General features: G+C 39.5%; 2 protein-coding genes across 2 annotated transcripts in view; both read left to right on the top strand.

Annotated features, from left to right (window-relative positions):
- Positions 1-5680: 5680 nt before the first annotated feature.
- On the top strand, positions 5681-6694 carry folr (folate receptor; the record flags this gene model as incomplete). Its single annotated transcript, XM_079551773.1, has 4 exons — positions 5681-5809; positions 5884-6072; positions 6217-6352; positions 6432-6694. The coding sequence occupies 4 exons, from the start codon at positions 5681-5683 to the stop codon at positions 6692-6694; spliced, it is 717 nt and encodes a 238-aa protein (XP_079407899.1).
- Positions 6695-9451: 2757 nt separating this feature from the next.
- inppl1a (inositol polyphosphate phosphatase-like 1a) overlaps positions 9452-22358 on the top strand; it is a 30615-nt gene continuing 17708 nt past the window's right edge. The window contains exons 1-5 of the mRNA XM_079573412.1: positions 9452-9566; positions 9730-9979; positions 19178-19241; positions 19608-19755; positions 19827-19908. Of these exons, the coding sequence (XP_079429538.1) occupies positions 9798-9979; positions 19178-19241; positions 19608-19755; positions 19827-19908 (476 nt within the window). The 5' untranslated portion in view covers positions 9452-9566; positions 9730-9797. The remainder of the gene's footprint in view (positions 9567-9729; positions 9980-19177; positions 19242-19607; positions 19756-19826; positions 19909-22358) is intronic.

Raw genomic sequence — 22358 nt, 5'->3', positions numbered from 1 at the left:
GCAAAAAGCGGCCACCAAAAATGTCACACATTTTAATACTTATATTTAATCTGGCCTTGTTGCTATAAGCTTCTGCGATGTCACAAAAAGTGTTACATTAACTCACCAATATCTTGCAGTGGTGATGTGTTGCCTGAAGTCTCAAACACATCCTAAAGTTTCTTTTTGTGGTGTTTGAAAATGATGTCTCAAACTGCAGGGATTGCACTTTAAAAATAATAATACTAAAACACTTGGTTGTCATGCACTAAATATTGATTTATAAACATTAGGCCTTAATTGTGAAACTGTGTCATAGACTTCAGCCTTGTAGGCCTAACTTTGCCTTATTTACAAAAATGCTAGACAGTATATGAGTTTGTATGTGATATTTTTTGTATATTCTCACTTGGTTCATTGGTCATTAATAATAATAATAACAATAATTTTTATTTGTTGGCGCCTTTCAAAACACCCAATGTCACCTCATAGGAGATACAATGATAAACTCACAATAGGACATTATAAAAGCACATCAAAGTGAGTAGCTAGCTTTAAATAAGTGGGTTTTGAGCTGAGATTTAAAAAGGGGCAACGAGGTAATTTGTTAGGGGCTGAACAGCTAAAAGCTCGAGCACCCATGGTGGCTCAGTGGGCAGTAGACAGAGACTTTACTGTACATTTTATAAGAAAAAAATGTGACATTCGATGATTGTCTTACATATTGTGTTAATTATATAATCGTAGCAATATCAACACAATACATTACATTACATTTAAACAAAAGCAATAAGCTTTGTTTTTCATGTGTCAAAACAAAGCTGAAAATGTGCTAATTAAGGACCAAGACGAGGCTTAACGAAAAATAATAAAACTCAAAATTTGCATTTTTTTAGTCAGTATGATTTTTTGGGAGGAGTGGCATGTGGCGCAGCGATTAGTGCTCGTACTTCACAGTTAAGAGGTCCCAGATTCAATTCCCCGGGAGTGAATAAAGCACAAATCCCCTACACTGTGTGCAGCACTTTGGGAGACTTGTGCCATGTGAAAAGTGCTATTTTGTTTGTTTTAGGCTGTGTTTGGCACTATAATGTCATTTCTCATTGTAAGGATATTGTGCTACCTAATACTGCCACAACAATCATTATAATGAGGTGATATATAATGTGAGGTGCTGCCGTACAGTACCTTTTCTCTAAAGATATATTCTACTTTTATTAGTTTACTTAGTGTAGTAAAACTTTGCTTTACAACTTTTTTAACGGATTTTACACGTAATTTGTCTACTGCCCAAGGTCACATCAACCCAGGAGTGTGACCAGCAAAGACCTTGAGATAACAGAGATATTTCTCTGAGTAAGTAACACTCACACATTTATTAGTCCTCAGCTGATGGCAAACGCTGAACTTTGGACACTGTTGCCAGAGAAAAGAGCAATCTCTGGCATATCACATCGACACAGCGTCCTGGACAGCTCTTCATAACTGTGTTAGACGTGCCCGAGGAGATAGCAAGTTTTGGAGACCACAACACAAAAGAGGTAATTTATATAACTTTTCTAAGCTTGTAGTTTGCATTGCTGTGTTATGATGATATGTTGTTGATGTGTGTTTTATCATGTCATCAAATCAACTTAGTTAGTGTTGTAGACTTAAAACCCCAAGTAAGGGCTTTAGGTCAAAAACCCTATAGTATTAAACTAACTCTAAGGGTTTTAGTGTGTACAATTTCTTGGTACATGATTATGTTGTTTGATATCATTAGGGGAAGTGCTTTGTTTTACTTTTACATCACTTAAACTATATATCCCAGTAGTTCTGCTAATAGTCTTGGATGGAGATTACAAACACAATAGCTGTAGTTCTGACAAAGTAAATACGATTCACGAATAAATCCACTGGTTGGAATAAAATGTGATCAGGATTATACTTCTGGCAGGTGTTTAATAAATAACCTATTAGATTGTAATGTAGATTATAAGTGTAATTGGGAAGGCAAGTTTATTTTTAACACTCAATTCATACATAAAGCAATTCAGAGTGCTTCACAGTTACATAGAATTACAAGAAGGAAGATACAATCAAAAAAACATCAATATTACCATAAAAAAAGAACACATTAAAAGCAAAGACTGCATGTTTTCTATAATACTCAAAGGGAATAGCTTTCAATATAATTTAACAGTGGTTCTCACACAGTGGTACCTGTATTAAGGTCTATCTCCTTTTAGACCTGGTTCAGTCCTGAACTGGCCTGGGTACTGTTAAACAATACCACTAGTAGGTATGACTGGTATTGAGAAACAAAAGGTATCCAGAACAGTTTGCCTACTGACATTTTTTTCTTTTGATGCCTTTTGGGTTACTTGGTTGTTTCAACTCAAATAAAAAAATGCTAATTTAAAAGAAATGGTCTTTAATGGCATAAATCAACATTGTTTCTGTTCTCTGTCTCAGTCCAGGTCAAGTTCTTTGATCTGTTTTGCTTTGTTTTCTTCTGAGATGGTGGATAGGACAGCTCGACTGTCAGTCAGTTTAAACCCGCCCATTGCATGCAACTCACTCAACTCTTTGACCAGGTGTATGGCAGCTTCTTCTGTAGAAACAGATTTAAGGCAATCATCGACGTAGAAGTTCATTTTGATTGTATCAACTGCGGCTGGTGTGAAAGAGTTTTTATTTCCGTCCGCTCTCTTTTTCAGTGTAAAGTTGGCGCAGCTTGGTGAGGAGATGGCACCAAATAAATGAACTTTCATTCCGTATTTTTCCAGAGGTTGGGTCACATCTCCATTGGGCCACCACAGAAATCTTAGAAGGTTTGAGTCTTCATCATTCACCATCACCTGATGAAACATTCCTTCAATATCTGCCATAAGTGCAAACTCGTCTTGACGGAATCAGCCAGATTCAGTCCCTGAAGCAGCTCTTTATTGATGAACTTTGTGTCCTACACTGACATTTGAGGCCTTTCTTCATATTCTTTTTCAGGAAAGTCGCAGCTGTATTGCTTCTTTAGCAGAGTTTCAAGCTTTTCAATAGAAATGCGGTTTACAGATGCCACAGGTCTACCGTGTTGGTCCACGGCTGTAGAATTGAGTGGGCCATTCACCACCCATCCAAGTCGAGTTTGTACAGCGTAGGGTCCATTACCTTGACTGTTATTATCTGCCAGGGTTCCATTGTCTAAGGCACATCTACTCCAATCAGGAGTTCCACATCTGCATCAATTTCTTTCATCCGTATCTCTCCCAAGAAAGGCCATTTGTCAATGTCAGTTTGTATGAATATGTTTGCTTTTGTCACTGGAATCTTTGTTTGAGTGTACGTCTTTTCCAGGTCAATAAGGTCAGGTCAAGTAGTTTCCACTCACATCACCAACTTGTAAACCACTTATTTCATAACTGTTCACGGGTTTTCTTTGTCCCATTGTTTGTAACAACACCTTTGTATTTTTTCCACTTATATCAGGTTGTCTCATGATATTAACCGTGCAGAATGTTGCTGTGCTTCCGGGTTCGAGGAAAGCATATGTTGAAATAGTTTTGTCCCCTTTTGCCTCCTTCACTTGGACAGGAACTAGACAATTTACAATCACGTCCAGCCCCAGTATTGCAACTTTGGCCTTTCCATTTGGAATAAATGTGCCACTGACTTGTTTTTGTTGCAGGTCTTTAGATTTGAACTGTCCGTCTCTGTTCGGTGTCCTGTGTATATGTAGCACACTTGGGTGTTTCCTTTTCACAGTATTCACAAGTCATTCTCCGAGTACAATCTTTACTCGAATGCCCCTTGTTTAGACAGCCAGAGCAGATGCGATTGTCTCTGAGCAGCTGTACTTTCATTTCATGTGGCGTGACTTTGTTTTTCGCATTGATCAAGAGAGAGATTTGCCCCTCCACAAGTACGGGACGTAGTTTCGCTGTTGTTTATGGACATGACAAAACTGATACTTTTATTTTTCTGTGGCCGTTGCTGAGATTTGGAGTCTATCACCACAGTAGGTTTTGCATATGCTTTTCTGGGGACTTCCTGAATGTCACCAAAGAGGGGGTCTTGTAAAACACTTGTGTGTCAATAAACGACACCAGATCAGAAAACCCTGCTCTTCGTTTATTCTTCGCCAAGAGCTCATATGCTGCAGTTCTCCATTTTGCATGCGCCATCAGCAGCGCGGTGCCTTTCATTCATTCAAGATTAAAGACTAACGTGCAATCCGCGGCGCATGGAGTCCTGGTCTACCACGCTGCAGGCCAGGATTCCGGTGCATCCGAAGGTCTTTGACTTTGTTTTGGCTGATTTTAACTTTGGCTGGAAACCATTAACACAGCCATCTTTAGGGTGTCCCCCGTTTGACTCACCAAAAAAACACTTCAATAACAAAAACTCACTCACTACCACTGATACGTGCTAAAATTAGAAATACTAGGTTGGTTAACATGAAATATGGCTTTAAATTAAATGATCTCCCTTCATCATGAAATGTTTAAACTATAATTTTGCCCTGACAGGTATTGTAAAAAAAAGAAAAGCAAAGTCCTGATTTAATATCAGTCTAGGCGTATACTTAAGTTCAAATGCTTTATAAGGTAGTACTTTGACTGAACATTTTGAGAACCACATCTAGAGGATGTCCTCACACTTAACATCAGGCGTCTCAGACATGCCAAATGCGGCCTGCTAGGTAATTTTTTGCGGCCCGCGAGATAGTGACTTATTTATATTATATGCGGCCCGCCGGTAAATTGCATTAAACCCGTTAGAACTACATTTCCCATGAGGCACTACACGGTAGCGCCAATGCCAATTGCTCGTGCTCATAATCAGCTCCAGTCCCTGGTTGGGCTTTTCTACTCTACATTAAAATGACATTTGTTGTACATTTTGCATTTCTTTAATAGGCTCACAGACAGAAACTGGACCTGACTCCTGAAAGATCACTGATGCCCTGAACCAAAATGGGATTCATTACAAAAAAAATAATTGTCTAAGTCTGTAATTTCAAATTTAGAAGCTCAGCAAATGTTTGGCTGATTGGAAACCTCTAGAAGCTTAAAAATGTGCAGATAGGTAATGTACAGTCTATTTTAAGTTATATTATAGGAAACAATAAAAAGCTGTTAAATCATAATTGACTTAATATAAAAGGCTTTGTCTGTTGCGGCCCCCGACCAACACTGGGTTCGCATTTTTGGCCCCCAGTCCAAATGAGTTTGAGACCCCTACTTTACATCATGAAAAGTACACTGCGTAGAATTTTACCCAATTAATAACATTCAAATACAAGCATTTCTATTATTTTTCATCATTGACAAATACCACATAAATGTACAACAAACATGTGCCTTTGCTGTGAGCGGCTCAGCTCTACCAGTCAGACCTGACTTTAACTTTACCGGGAGTCAGGTAAGTCAGCTCGTCTCCATGGAGATGTGACTAGACAGCAGAATTTGAGATTTAAATAGGTTAGGTCGTCATCCAAATCCATTCTTTGATTACCCACTGCAAATAGAGTATTTTCTGTCTCTAGCTGGTCACTAGGAGCATGTTTTGAACAAATGGCATTAGTCTAAAATGTTACACAGTGTGCCTTTAAGTACAAATAAACAAAAAGGAGTAATGTTTACAGAAATATTCCATGTAAAATGAATAACTTACTGTGTTTATATGCTGTGCATGTGTTTGTTTCACTTTTCGCAGAATCATGTGGTATCATGTGGCCTTGACTCTGGCTCTTTGCAGTGGTGCTTTGTCTCTGGACAAACTCAACATGTGCATGAACGCAAAGCACCACAAGACTGACCCTGGGCCTGAAGGGCAGCTGTACCTTCAGGTACAGATTTCACTGTGTGCTCTGCAGAATTCACATGGGTTGCTTTGGCAAGTAATGATGTACTGTATTTCTAGTGTGCACCGTGGCGTGACAATGCGTGTTGCACTGCAAACACCAGTGAACAGGCTCATGCAGATAACTCCTACCTGTATAACTTTAACTGGAATCACTGTGGGGCTATGAGTGCGGCTTGCAAGAAGCACTTCATCCAGGACACCTGCTTCTATGAGTGCTCTCCTCACCTGGGGCCCTGGATACAAGAAGTATGTCATCATGTTTTTCCTGCACATGCATTTCTCCAACACTAGATGGGAGTATAAGTATAAGTTCTACATACAAGTGTGACAGCCGCGCTTTAGCTTAATGACTGTTGAGGTGGCTCAAATGTCCATGATGTATATGTGCAGGTAGATCAGAGTTGGCGTAAGGAGCGCATTCTGGATGTCCCTCTTTGTAAAGAAGATTGCCATAGTTGGTGGGAAGATTGCAAGAATGATATGACTTGCAAGAGCGACTGGCACACAGGATGGGACTGGAGCTCAGGTAATTGTGTGCAGAGTCTGTATTCAAGACACACAGAGTTCTTAAAATTAATTTCTTTCATTTTGTTTGTCTCACACAGGCATCAATAAATGTCCCAAAGTCCAACAGTGCAGACCGTGGACAGAGGTCTTCCCAACTCCTAAGGACATGTGTGAAAAGATTTGGTCCAAGTCCTATCTTTACACCACTCTCCCAAAAACGTCAGGGCGCTGCATGCAGATGTGGTTCACTGGGGAGAATCCGAACAAAAAAGTCGCAGAGTACTACATCAGCGGTGGTGACCAACAGAGAAGCTTCACCTTCACAGCTTTGTTTATGCTGTGCCTTCTTTCAATAATGTGATCGTGTCCTTTACATGTAGAGCTCAAATTATGTTTGAAAATGGGGTTTATTTGTGACGTCTTTAGTCATTGTGTTGGGGAAAAACTTAATTAAATGGCTAATTACTGATACTCATAGTTACTGATAAAGATTTGGTGTGTGCATATAACAAATGTCTTATATACTGAGCCCCTGCAGTTGCCTTTGCTGCTCACGTGGTCTCCAGACATAGAGTTCCACTAATTACAGGATTCTGGGCTACACTGTGTCTATTTGTAGTAGAGGAGAGAAAGACAAGGGTAACTGAGAAAGTTTGAAAGGCAAACTGTTCATTATGTTAACTTTACGGACAACAACGTTGCTACCAGTCATTGCCAGTGTGTAAAATGTGAAAAATAAAAACATTTCAAACATTAACAAAATAAATGTGAATGTCATGGTTTGCAGAGACAATGCTTTTATTTTGACACACAGCTTCACTGACAGTCTGCAAACACACAGACAGAGTGATGCCATTGCCAAAAATAACTTGAGATGGCTGCTGTCCCCGTGGCTATAAATACTTTGCCTTTCTAAGATCATCGACACACCCTTTCTAAACTTTCGCCGTCTCATGCTTTGTTTTTCTGCATCAGCCTATGTTCAATACAGCATTTGTCCATGATAAAAACTGAAAAAAGTAGTGCTTCTCAAACTGTCGTGTGAGTGGTGGTTTGCAGGCAGGCTTCAGGCTCCTCTGCAGGTCTAGCATTTGTTTTTATCTGGAGACCATTTTATTAGTCATCAGTCATCTTAGCCAGTTTAGCAGGGTGCTATTTCAGGTCATATTTTCAGTTCTATTTTAGACTAAATTTTGTACTGCTTTAAACCTGTTATAGACCCATTGCGACCTGGGTCTATAACAGTTCAGCTTTTCCCAATTCTAAAAGCTTACAGCGCATAGGCCAGTGTAATACCTCATTTGAAAGCGTTTGTTTTGTACAATAAACACAATGAAACTTAAACACAGTTAATATAAAGGCACAAACTGTGTCTGGTCTACATAGAACCGAAGGCCGGGGCAAAAAGGTGGGTTTTTAATAAAAAATTTTAACTAACTTTTTTTTAATTCTATAGACTGAGCAATAGACAATTTTATGCATGTTTATTTTTGGTCTTGATTTTGTCACTTTTCTGTAACTTTTTCATCACATTTTTGTCACTTTTTCATCACATTTTTGTCACATTTTTGTCACTTTTTCATCTCATTTTTGTCACATTTTTGTCACATTTTTGTCACATTTTTGTCACTTATTCATCACATTTTTGGCACTTTTTCGTCACATTTTTGTCACTTTCTCATCACATTTGTGTCACTTTTTGTCACTTTTTCCATCACATTTTTATCACTTTTCACTTTTTCATCACATTTTGTCACTTTTTCATCACATTTTTGTCCCATTTTTTTTCTTTTTTTTGCCACTTTTTTGTCTAATTTCTGTCACTTTTTCATCACATTTTTGTCTAATTTCCATCCTCGTTTTCGTCTCATTTTTATCGCTTTTATGTCGCTAGATTTTTCAACAAGTTCTAGATTTGGGTAAAGCCAAACTGGAGAAAATGTGTTTGGTTCAGGTGGGGGTTAAGAGATTAAAGGCCTATAATAAAATTGCAATGGTAGCTGTAATTGGCAGCCAGATTTGTTTTAACAGTCTATAACAGTTCAGCTTTTCCCAATTCTAAAAGCTTACAGCGCATAGGCCAGTGTAATACCTCATTTGAAAGCTTAGACCTACAAAACTCATCTAAACTGATCTTTTTCCTTGCGTTTTTGTCACTTTTTGTCACAATTTTGTCACTTTTGGTGTTCGTTTTGTACAATAAACACAATTAAAAACTTAAACACAGGTAATATAAAGGCACAAACTGTGTCTGGTCTACATAGAACCGAAGCCCGAAGCAAAAAGGTGAGTTTTCAATTTGTTTTTTTTAACTAACTTTTTTTTTTTAACTCTATAGACTGAGCAATAGACAATTTTATGCATGTTTATTTTTGGTCTTGATTTTGTCACTTTTTTGTCACTTTTTCGTCTCATTTTTGTCACATTTTTGTCAATTGTTTGTCACATGTTTGTCACTTACTCATCACATTTTTGTCACTTTTTCCATCTCATTTTTGTCACTTATTGATCACATTTTTGTCACTTTTTTGTCACATTTTTGTCACTTTTTTGTCACATTTTTGTCACATTCATCACATTTTTGTCACTTATTGATCACATTTTTGTCACTTTTTCATCACATTTTCGTCACTTTTTCGTCACATTTTTGTCACTTTTTCATCACTTTTTTGTCACTTTTCGTCACATTTTGTCACTTTTTCATCACATTTTTGTCCCATTTTTTTTCTTTTTTTTGCCACTTTTTCGTCTCATTTCTGTCACTTTTTCATCACATCTTTGTCTAATTTCCATCCTCGTTTTCGTCTCATTTTTGTCGCTATTATGTCGCTAGATTTTTCAAGAGAGTTCTAGATTTGGGTAAAGCCAAACTGGAGAAAATGTGTTTGGTTCAGGTGGGGGTTAAGAGATTAAAGGCCTATAATAAAATTGCAATGGTAGCTGTGATTGGCAGCCAGATTTGTTTTCAGCATATCAGTAATAAAAAAAAAAGTTATCATAGTAGCCAATATTACATTACTGGGTGTTATAAGACACTACTGCTTTGGCCAACCACCACCACTAGGCTACTACTTCAATAACAGGGCGCAGCAGTCATAATCCTGAGTGCAGCCTTTACTTTGCACAGTGGCCACAGCCGGAAGTCTTCAGTCTCGCACGTTGCAGCTTGACGCTACTGTCCTGTGGTTGGGATTTACAGAGCCTGATTTCCGTGGGACTGGGAAACTCAGGAGGTGGGTCGGGTTTTTCAGGAACCCACAAACAGCGCAGTTTTATAAAACAACACCTCAGGCCAAACCACGACACGTTTTTCCCCCGACTTTGTTTCCCCTCCTTCTAGACACACAGTTACTTTTCTTTTCTTTTCTTTTTTTAATTCTCACTTCGACACTGGAGGAGGATTGGAGGAGCCAGCATTGGGAGCAACTTTCCTTGAGTCGAAGCCGGGCTGAAGGGCTGTGGCCATGGCCGGGAGTGGAGGGGGAGCTGGTGGACTCTCTCCGATGGGCCCCGCGCCGCCGATGTGGTATCACCGGGACCTGAGTCGAGCCGCGGCCGAGGAGCTGCTGGCCCGCGCGGGGAGGGACGGCAGTTTCCTGGTGCGGGACAGCGAGAGCGTCAACGGGGCTTACGCCTTGTGTGTGCTGTAAGTAGCCTCACGTTTTTTTCTTTTGGCGCATAACAAAACTTTATGCGCCTGATTTGTGTTTCCGGGCTACTTTTTTTTTTGTTTTTGTTTTTTTTTCCCCTGCTACGCTCCCACTGGTGTCTGCCAACTTTCAGTGAAAATTGTATGCCCGCTAGGACGTGGGTTTTTGAGCTGAAGAAGTCTGTTATTATTGTAGTAAGGACTGTACCCAGCAAGACTCAGGCATGTCTTTGTGGCCCAGCACTGTCCTGTAGAAGTCATTTGCAATCTCGGTTTGTTTTCCCCCAAAGGTTTGCTTACAATAATCAGTGGCAGTACATTATTCTATTCTACTTAGGGCAGGGGTGTCCAAAGTGCGGCCCGCGGGCTAAATGTGGCCCTCAGACCAATTTTTGGTGGCCCTCGGGCTGCTTGCTGAATCGGTTCACAGCATCAGAGATGGTCCTTTTTATTTAATATGTAATAATTCTACACAATTCTAACCTAACAACTAGCATTTTATTGTGAGACAGAGCTGGCATTAAGGTTTTAAGCATAAATAAAGGCATGAGGCACAATTTAAACCTCTGCTACTCGAAGGTTTCGTGGAACTAACCACCGACCCATGGCCCTTTACCCCGTGTACGCTCCAATATGTGGCCCCCCATGAAAAAAGTTTGGACACCCCTGATTTAGGGTGACCAGATTTCCCACATTAAAAACAGAATTTGTGGAGGGAGCCAACATGTGACGTCCCCCCCATAATAGTCTAATGCCAATTCAATGGAACGATCAGCAGTGAAGTGACACCATAGCTATTGGAGCACACATGGCCAAAATCGTGAAGTCAAAAATGGCATGGGAGTGGTGGAAAACCGGGACACCCTGGACAGACATGGTGTAAAACTGGGACAAATCAATGGTTTTGGTGAAATCCACCGGGACATGGGACAGAGGGCTCAAAACTGGGACTTCTGGTCACCCTAATTCTAATTCTGCGCTACTTTATAAATTAGTGTAAGTCGGCTCCAAATTCTCAGCAAATGGACTTGTTTTCTGCAGATGCAGTTTTAGTTAAACATTCACTAACTTAGTTCAATTTTTGTCTTGTTTTGGTCCAGATGTAGTGTTTTTTTATAGTCTTCATTTGACATAATTTGCTGAAAAACGAGTTAATTACAATTTCTGTTGAATTAGATTGGAGCATACTGTGATGAAATATCGCAACAATATCGTTATCGTGATATCGCTCAGCTGCATCGTATATCGCCAATCCTCTGCAGCAGAAACTCCTCCACTCCTTGTGGTGGAAAACCGGGACACATGGGACAGATATGGTGGAAAACTGGGACAAATCAATGGTTTTGGTGAAATCCACAGGGACATGGGTTAGGGGGCTGAAAACTGGGACCGTCCCGGGTAAACTGGGACATCTGGTCACCCTTATTCTAATCTACACTCATTTATAAGTTACAGTAAGTCAGCTCCAAATTTTCAACAAACTAGACTTGTTTATCTGCAGGCGCCAAAAGGGAGTGAAGGAGTTTAAATAAAGCCAAAAACATGAGCTGCCAGTTATTGGGGATAACTGATCTATAGTGGAGGTAATTTGAATGATGAAATGAATGGATCGAGTCTGATGGTGAAGGTGTATGGACTTTAAAAACACACAGGGGCAGGTGAGGGGCATTTTTGAACAGGAATATAGGGGAATCATGCATGAATAAAGCAAACGCAGCCATATTTCTCAAAAAAGAACAATATTATAAGATGGTTAAAGCTGGAATAAAGGAAGTGTGATATTAAGATGCTGAGAAAAGTGTTTAAATTAAGATCTGTGCTCGACGATGTGGCTTGATTTTTTTCATAATAAGAATAAATACATTTAGCTGATTCATGAGCTTAGACCAGGGATCTCCAACCAGTAGCCACAGGTTTTCTACATTTCTTTAAGTCACATTTTAGAGGCATTTAGAGGTTTGTTTTGAACATTTTGAACAAAACCTGTATACATGTTTCAGTACATTAAGTGAAATATTAACACAGAATTTAATTTGTTTTCTTTATTTATGTCAAAACATCATCTTACTGCTCTTGTGTGAACTCCTCCTAAGTGCCATAGTTACACAATTAACTTCGAAACATAAGTAGCTCGGATGTTCTTGTTACATAAAAGTATAGCTTGGAGACCCCTGGCTTGGACGTATCTTTTACATAAACCTCAGCTCAAACAATAACAAATGCTTTCCTCAAGTATCCTCGATTGTCTCACGGCTGTAAACTAATCGATTATAAAGTCTATAAAGCCTTAATAGAAGTGTATAATTCTGTGCAGTCGCCTCTAGTTGTTGGCCAATACTTAATATTCTTAAACCAAATTACACACCGTTGATTTATTCCCACAGCAAAATACTTCAGAAGTACTTTCACGTTTCCTTATTCTGTGTGCAAATTGTGCTCTGCAAATAAACTCTTCCTGCTTTGTCCAAATCTGTAAAACCAGCTGTTCAGAGCTACACAAAATCCAATATGTGGGAATTACAGTATGTAACATAGACAGGGCGGCTATAAACTATTTAAATACATAGACTCAAAAAAGCCTTATTGGTGACGAATCATTGCTGGGATTTCTGTGAGAAAGAAATTTGAATGAACTTGTACCACATCCTCATGCCCCCTCATCTTTTATCAAATACCCCAAGACGTTTCCAAACTACGCATAAGGAGGGTGAGTAATACAATGCTCTAGCTTGTAGCTTCCCTCATGCACAGCCCACAGTGTTTGCAGTTGCAGGAAACGAAATGCCATGTGATTCAGCACTCTGACATTGACTCGACCTACATCCCCTATCCGTCAGTTGGTCCCTCGCCAAGTTCAGTGTGCGGATTGTGTTTACACTTTCGACCAAAATGATAAAACTCTTCTGTGAAAAAAGGCTTCTGTGCTGATGCTAAGAATGTACAGAGAGAAGCTGAATTTTGACGACATCAGTGCATTATTATCACTGCATCATCACATGTCCTTCCTGTACATGTCCTGCCTTTACTTTATCACATCATTTTGCACAAGTAATGCACACAGTAATATGGACGGATGGTATGATCAATAGAATCAATTATGGCATGAAAATGTACTAAGATTTTGAAAGTATGTATTTGATTATGATTTAATCTTAAAGCAGAACTAAGTAACTCATGCCCCTAGAGGCCATAAGCGCCACTGCTGGTGTCATAGCATGTTGCAATTTTTCACTTATTAATTGTCCATGAGAGTAAATACTACGCTGACCGAAAAGACAAAGGGAGAGAGGGATATTGTACATCCACTTACACAATGAAGATAATTTTTTTCACTCAAACTTGGCTGTAAATACTGTTTAAAGTGACGTTAGCCCGCAGTTAGCTTTGCCCGTTAGCCTGTTACCTTCTTCTTAGTGATTCCATTAGTGTGTATTGGTGGATCCGACCCGGTGGCAGTGAAGTTGCAAGTGTTGTTTTCTGGCCAGAGACACCAGGGGGAGATGAAAGACCCCACAATCCTCCCATTCATACTTGTATTACCGCCAGAGGGACTACGAAAAGGATTTATTAAGGTTAACAAGTTACTTAGTACTGCTTTAGCTTGTTTCCTACTTTGAATAATGAACATGACATTATGTAAGCAGTCCTAAGTGATTCAATATTTTTTATGTCAGTTATCTTTATGTTACTGTTTTATTTAGGCCCCAGTTTTTGTTAAAGGTGCTTTAATGGAACTTTTTATGAGAAAGAAAACCCTTGATATTTGTGTTGACCTTTCAGCAGCACATCAGATGTACGAGTGGTTAACAGAGAGGCTTTTCTTTCCATCACAGTGGCCTCTGCAACGCTCCAGGATCAATTGTTTTTTTAGGGTTTCGGGTAGGTTTTCTCTGTGATGGAAAGTGAAGGTGGCGCGCTGACCACTCATGCTTTTTTTAACAAGTTCCATAATGCGCCTTTTAAGGAACAGAAAAAGGTGGAGCAGAGGAACAAAACAAAAAACGAGGATCAGAGCAGTGTTAACCATAGTCTTGAGGAGCTCTTACAGTCTATGATTTTGACACACAACATGAACACACAACAACTGAATCGAGTAGTTTGATCCGCTTATACTATGGTCCCACAAACTAAAACCCTTTTTTGGGATCATTCAAGTTTATTTTGATGTTATTCTCTATGGTTCTCAGATTTCTATGCTAGTTTACCTGAAACAAGTTCCTCAGTAGAAACGGCTCATTTGTTTATCGTTTCGTTACTATGGCAGCTGCTGCAGAGGATTGGCGATATACGATACAGCTGAGCGATATCACAATAACGATTTTGTTGCAATATTTCATCACAGTATGCTCCATTCTAATTCAACAGAAATTGTAATTAACTAGTTTTTCAGCAAATTGTGTCAAATGAAGACTTTAAAAAAACACTACATCTGGACCAAAACAAGACAAAAATTGAACATTTATTTCAATGCACTGTTTGCTTTTGGCTGAGTTTGCAAAAAAAATGTGTCGATCTCGGTCAGATTAAAGGAACAGGCCACCGTTGTGCCTGTGTGCCCGTGGAAGAGCTTGGTCACTTCCAACTTCACCCCCGTTTGGAGCTATGGGAATATGCCTGGAGAGGCCAAATGCTAACAACATCTTTGGTCTTTTTGCATGACTGAGGGCACACAGTTCTTAAATACTGTGATATGTTTTTGCCTGAGCTTAGACGAGTTGATACGTACCTGTCTGGTCTGTGTGCGTGCCTGTGGAAGAGCTTGGTCGCTTCCAACTTCACCCCCGTTTGGAGCTATGGGAATATACTGGGAGAGGCTAAATGCTATCAACATCTTTGGTTGTTTTGCGTGACTGAGTGCACGCACAAAGACCAGACAGGTACACATCAACTCGTCTCAGCTCAGGTAAGAGCATATCTCAGTATGGAAAAACGGTGGCCTGTTCCTTTTAAGACTTTAATTATGTTGCGATATATGGTGGCTTCTTACGATATGGATATTGCATCACCTAATATCACGATACAATATTTTTTGCAATATATTGTGCAGCCCTATCAAGCATCATTTGATTAGGTGTCATGATAGTTGTTTTATTAGTCCCTATGAAAAAAAATAATTTGTTCAGTTTTAACCACTTCCATCTGCACCAGAAAAACAACAGATTACTGCAGAGGAGATATAAAGTTTGCTTTTTAAAAATTCTATTTAAGCCAATAGCTTCACACAGAGCAGCTCAGGATAGTAAAGCGAGTGGAGCAGGAGCAACTCAATGCCCTTCCAGATTCAACCATGTGTTTATCTGAGCTTGGAACTGGCCATCCTCGCTGAGCTTGTTGTGACTAAAGTAAGACTGTTGGGTGTGATAAAAACAAAAAAGTATTCTTGAAAATGTTTTGCAAGCTTGATCTGTTGATATTGTATTTCCAGGAATTTACAAATACTGAATTGACTGAAATTGTTTGTCATACCACTTTACATTGAACCAAGTTTTATCTTATAATTGCCTCCAGGACAATACATTTTTGTTTTGCTTAATGAAGTCATTGCTGTGGCTGTCTCAGGAGTATTGAATTTTCCTGTTAGGAATATTTTGTTTCATATCAGTTCAACGCGTAGTAACATGTCAGGGAAGGTTTTCTGTGTGAGAGTGTGAAATCAGCCGCTTAAAACATTCCTCCATGAGACCCTTTTTGTGGCACAATAGTTATTCATTTGATTTAAGTTCTAACCAGGGCTTGAGTGGGAAAAGGCAAAAGGTAAAATTGTAATTCTTTTGTAATGTAGTGGTGTTATTCTTGTTATTCAGGACAGCGACCTAAAGCTGAGTGTGCTGAGATAAGCCTTACCAGAGAAAACCCAGTCATCTAACCCCCTTAAATGGCTACAATATAATTTTTTTCATCAACATATGGTCCTATAACAGTGGTTTATATATGGTACATCTGCTAAATCAAGACACTGATTTATCAAGTTCTTGTTTAATTCTTTAAGTCTCATCAGACCAGATTCTAAGATGAAGAATTGTCTAAAAGCTAAGGGAATAATTGTAAAATCTCATCACGAAACGCGCTGAACACTTTTTAAATGAAGAGATTCAGCAGTGACAGCGTTAAAAAAAAAACCCTCCAGACTTTTCCCTGTCCTCGGTCTGTTATAGTTTTGCTTCTCCTGAAACAATAGTATTTACCGCACAGCCTGGGGAGAATCTCCGCTCCGAGCCAACAGGAAGACACACTTCAGCTCTGTTGTGACTTGTATTAAACTTCCCCAAAAGCCAAAGTATTTTTACTGATTGTGGTAAAATTAAGCATAATCAACATTCTGTTTCTAAAAATAAAACTGAGGATTTGATGCTCTGGTTTAGTTGCTTCATGAAGGACACTTTTTTACATTTCATTAGAGAAAACACCAAACCGTAAACTGGTGCGTTTGTGTATTACAATCATTGAATCCATATTTGAGCACTTGTAGATGGGGTTGTAAGACTAATCATAATCAAATCAAAATTGCTATTAAATTGATTGCAATAATGAAAATCTAACACTGCATTTTAAAATACATCCATGAATCTTGTATTAGTTTAAAGGCTCATTTTGAAGTCTCTCTTAAATGTTAACGCTTCTGGGCGACTTAAAGTATGCACCGGGATCTTGTTCCTAATTTATCAGCATAAATCACAGATCTAATCGTAAATCCTCACTGTGCAGCGCGAACTGGCCTGCAGCCCTCGTGTTTCCCTGATAATGACCTGGAAGGACCGGAAAACCAGCTGAGCTCTCCGACAGGGCTGAATTCCTGACGTGGATTTATCCTTTCCTTGTTGTTTGTGTGTGTGTTCAGCTACAGGGAGCCCTGCAGGACGCGGGGCAGAAGTCGCTCCTGCCGCCGCTCCAAACTCTCACTAACGGACTAAATAGCATTGCAACAATAGAGGCTGTGTGTTGCACTGGCACAAACGCCCCACAACATTTGATTGGCAAATTGGACATTTTGCGTCCGGGCCACTGGGCAGGCATACGAGTAGACATAAAAATCATTGAGGCAGCGGCTGCGGGCGTGATTTGGTAGCTCCATATCACTGCTGGCACATTGATCTCCACTTGGTTTAAAAAAAAATCATAATTAAACAATGGACTATCTGCAGACGTAATTATAGTGTCTAAGAACTTCTGCTTTTTATTTGCAAATTTCTATTTAATTGCATTTCATTGTGTTACCTTCTGTTTAACAATAGCATTATCTCCGCCTTCCCCGCTGTAGGGCATGGCATGCTACTGTAAGAATAAAGGCCTGCAGTCCGTGCGCTTTGATGGACAGCAACAGGTTTTGGTTCTCCACACCATTTGAACCCCCCATACTCATTCACGGTCATGTATGCATCATCATGGAAGAGCTCTGAAACATAAGTGTGTAGAATCTGAAATTCTTCCTCTCCGCTGGATTATAGAGGGGGCAGAGGAGGTCTTTGTGTGGGGCAGCTCCACTGTGACTCTATCTATTCATAGTCTACTACTGCGGTACAAGTCACCCCTTTATAGTAGATAACCTCATGTAATTTATGATGCCTGTTCATTCATAGCGCCGCATTAACCTCCCCCCAACTAACCGACCCAGTATTTTTTACATGTTGTTTTTACTTTTGTAATTGTGTAGGGGAAGGGGATTTATTTCTATGAAGCTTTTTACAAACCTGTCACAAAGCGCTTCACAAGGGATCATTATTCATTCACTACTTGGTGGTGGCAACGTAGTGTGTGGCCATTAGTGATGCCAGTAACGAGTCTCCTAAAGCCACACCGTGTAGAATTTTACCTAATAAATCAAATTTAAATACAAGCATTTAATTTATCACAGATATTTTCATCATTGAACAATCAATGTACAAACAAACATGTGCTTTTGCTGTGAGTGGCTCAGCTCTCCTAAGACATGACTGTAGACTTTACCGGGAGTGAGTATGTCTCCAGCTCGTCTCCATGGCGATGTGACTGAAGTCAGCAGAATATGAGATTTATGAACTGGTCATTAGGAGCATGTTTTGTACTGATGACAACAAGCACTCCAAAGCACCGAGCTGTAGCCTACCTGATACGGCTCTGGTCAGGCCATATAAAAACAGTTATTATTTCATTATGTGAGTCCATGGGCCTTATCATAAATTTATACACATTTCTTATTGTGGTCACATTATTCTGCACAAACAGCAGACTGGCACTTGTCCAGCGAGGAACTTTCAAAAGAATCCTGAGAGCATCGTTGTACATGCGACATTTAACTTAATAAATGTAGCTTTTGTGTAGCAGCACCACAGGTGGGCAGTGTAGAGTTGTGTCCAGTATGCCTTTAATCCGATTACTTTTTTCAGTAACCAGTAATCGAAAGCATTTCCTTTTCCAAACTAGTAATCACATTAAAGTTACTTTTCCAAGTCACTGTGAGTTGCTATTTTTGTTATTTCTTCTTGTGTCTTGGTCAGTGACGGTGCGTATGCGACAATTACAATTTTTAGCATGAGGACCATTCACAACACAAACGTAAACAACATTGGAGGAGGAGAGAGATGGAAATATGTCACTATTCTGAGTCTGTGTTAGTATTGTTGATGTTGCTGTTCAAATCCACTTCCAATAAAATGAGTATTGGTAAAATCGGTTCTGTTTTGTCTGTCGAGTTGGTGGAGGTGTTGCCACCTCAGGTCTTACGCGCAACTGCAGCCTCTATATTAAGCTCGTGCATGACAGCACTTCGGACCCGAAGTGACCACTTTTTGAGTGACAGTGCAGGATTTTAGAGGCAGTTGTGGTGAATAGGTCTGAGCTCATTCTACACATTAGGACATTGCTGGAACATGTAGGGGGAGGAAAATACATAATTTTAACATTTTTAAACTCTGTATAATCCCTTTTAAAGGAGTAATCAGTAATCAGTTTTCAGATTACTTTTGCAAAGTAACTGTCAACACTGGTGGCCACAGTTGCCCTGGGCTCGAATGACAGACACGAGGCAGCAAATCTGCACCGTTACCTCCGACCATCTCTAACCCACACACTACATTCATGTAAATGGACGAATGATTTGAGCCACTGCACATAATGTCAATCTTGTTCAGTTTGTAAAGGCACCTATTTTACCATGTTTTTTTTTTTTTTTACTTTTTTCATTATGATATTCTTTCATGTATTCTTATTTCTCTCCAGGTTCCAGAAGCACGTCCACACATACAGAATACTCCCAGATGAAGAGGGGTTTCTTGCTGTACAGGTAAGATCTTTTGTTCGGATAACGGACTGCCTCAGTGGTGGTGGTTGGCAGGCAATGGGCAGACATGCTTTTGTTGGCTCTCATCTCCGTCTAAAGTCTAAACACACTCGTACATGTGTGTGACAACAGCAGCCTCTTTGTGTCTCATGCCCAACAGCTGTGAGGTCGTCCCCGCCACCACGCGCACACACGCCGACACAGTGCCGTCCTTTACTCCACATACATGGAAACTATTCTCAGTGGCACATGTGCAAAATTATACACCCCGAGTTGCCCGATAATTGCGCGCACACTAAAAGAATAAGACTCAGTAGAAATACAGTCTGGGTCAGTTTTCATCCTCTCTGATTATTATCCATTTCTCAGACTTCTCAGGGAGTCCAGCCCAAACGGTTCAAGACTCTGCCAGAGCTGGTGTCGTTATACCTCCAGCCGAGCCAGGGTTTGGTGACCACTCTTCTGTACACAGTGGACAGAGAAGAGACCGCCGTCAGTGACGAGCGGGACTATTCAGGTACATTAGGTCCACCCCCTTTCCCTCTTGTTGAATAAGCGCCATAATTCTAATTCTTGCTCTTTTGATAGATGGTGAAGATGAAAAACCACCCCTTCCTCCAAGATCTGCCTCAACCTCCACTCCCCCTGGAACAGACTCACCCACTGAAAGGTACAGTTGCCCTTCAGTCAGTATGTTCTAGTCTTTTATTAATTTCTAGCAATTTCAGCTATTCTCTTAACCCTCGCCCTCCCCAAATCTAAAAGGTTACAGCCTATGAGCCAGTTTAACGCCTCATTCAAAAGCTGCTTTGTCGCCATCTTTTTTTGGCACCATTGCTTTTATGTTGTTATGTTATTGCATTTTTCACTTTCTCATCACTTTTTGGTCATGTTTTTGTCGCTCTCCTGTTGCGTTTTGTCCTTGTTTTCGTCTCATTTTTGTTGCCATTTTTACCAAGGAGCTTTTAGATTTGGGTAAAGCCAAACTGGAGAAAATGTGCTTGGGGGGTAAGAAGTTAAACCAGTGGCTCTCGTAGCACAAAGTACCACGTAAACAGCTATGTTTGACATACAAAGGTATATATATAGCGGTAGAGCTCATTTGCATTGTTTTGGTTTTATTGATTTTGTTGCATGTGCAGCACTTTGGAAACGTTTTGTTGTTTAAATGTGCTATATAAATAAAGTGGATTGGATTGGATTGGAAAGGTAGCTCACCTTTTCAAACTCGGGAGAGTTGGGATGTTTCCTGGTGGGCCGTAGAACTTTTGGGCTGTCAAAAAATATGGATTAATTAACAAACTCTCACAGCAGCTCGAGTCTGTTCACTTTTTTAGACATAAAGTCACATAAAACGTTTTTGTCATGTAAATCTGTCATATGATCTGAGGTATTGAAATTAGAAAGAACCTTTGCATTGCGCTGTTCATTCATACTACTCTACTCTAATTGGGAGAAACTATTTTACGTTGAAGTAAGTCAAGTTGAACACCAATCCACTGTTAATTTTTCACTGTTAATGTCCTTTAAAAGTAGACTAAAATTGAAGAAATGTATTTAACTAAATCTCGACTAAAATTAGTCAACTAAAATCACATGTAATATGAATTTAGTCGACTTTGCGTTTATAATATTAATTATAATCATATTTAATCACCTCTGCTTCATGGAGCTCCTCCCACATGAACAAAGCTCAGAGCTGTTCCTTGAAGTTCAGTGAAGTGTTATGATCTCATTTTTCAAACTGTCTATGGAGGTTTGGAGGATTTTAGTTTCTTCTTCTCATTTTTATTTAGTCATATTTTAGTCAATGAAAATATCTGAACATTTTAGTCATAGCTTTAGTCCAATTTTCGTCTGCAAAAATATTATTTAGACAAAAATTATGACTAAACATTTTAGTCGACAAAATTAACACTGGTAGACACGGAGAGTAAAGAAGTTGACATAAAACGACAGGTGGTATGAAAAGGAAAGGCATTAGTGACCCATGTGTAAAAGTGATAGATATTTTTCAGCTGACTGTGGAGATGTGTCAGGTCCAGATAATGTTTGTAGTGGCCCATGTGAGAAGAGAAAGTGTCATCAGCCGGGACCGCTCCTACATCCTCTGACTTGATGTGTGTGCTGCTGATCTAAATTGTTTAACTCAGCCGAAATGAGGTCCCAGCACAGCCTTGACGAAATCAAAACCACATCTATAAGGACTAAACCAGGTGTGAAATAGGACTAAACTGAGATTAAAGTAATTCTAAACAAGGGCTATCCCAGATGAGGAGGAAAAACATACATAAAATTGTCACTAAATGAAACTAAAACTAGAAATTCCACACAAGTACCACATTGAGCAGCCCATACACCACTCATTACTGATAAATATGATTCAAATTCTCAGTAAGCTGCCCTTCACAAACCTCATCTTTCATTAAAGCAAGGATGAAGCTATATTTCTCTTGCCTTCCTGCACCTCTGACTGTGTAAAAGTCACCACATCCTGTTGAAAGCCATGTTGCACACAGATGATGCTCGGGGGTGAACAGACTGTTAATTTTAATAGCCGTTAATGTTGCCCCATTAGTCACTTTCAGTTACGAGATTCATAACCTTATCCACAGCTTTGGGCACCACCAGCGCATTGACAAAAATGTGCGATTACGTAAATGATCTGTCACACTGCGGTTTTTAGGCAAACACTGTGGTCAAAGTGTATGTTGCTAAAGAACAGCGCTCAAAAGTCATGAGGGCTGACAGCGCAACTCCTCCATTTATTCACATTGCTAAAAATGTTCAAATAACCTTTTTATTTGTTGAATATAGAGACTGTACCTTCCTGTGTATTGGACAATTAATATAGTTTATCGCAGAACTAAAAAACTTAAAAATCAGCATAACTACAAAATAATGAGAGCAATGGAATGAGTCTGTAGTTGTTGTTTGTTGTATTCTTCCAAGTATTACTATGTAGGGTAATGATTTTCCTAATTTACTTCCATTTTAGCCCTGTTTTGGTCCTGATATAGTATTTCTTTAGGCCATTTTTGTTCCACTGTAGGAAAATCAGTGTGGAAGTTTTGTTACCAATAGAGAAATAGAGATGACCGCTCCAAATAATGATAGAAA

Source organism: Gobius niger (assembly GCF_951799975.1).
Source record: "Gobius niger genome assembly, chromosome: 1".
NCBI lineage: Eukaryota > Metazoa > Chordata > Actinopteri > Gobiiformes > Gobiidae > Gobius > Gobius niger.
Note: the sequence above shows the minus strand (reverse complement) of the source record. Positions and strands in the feature narration are given on the sequence as shown.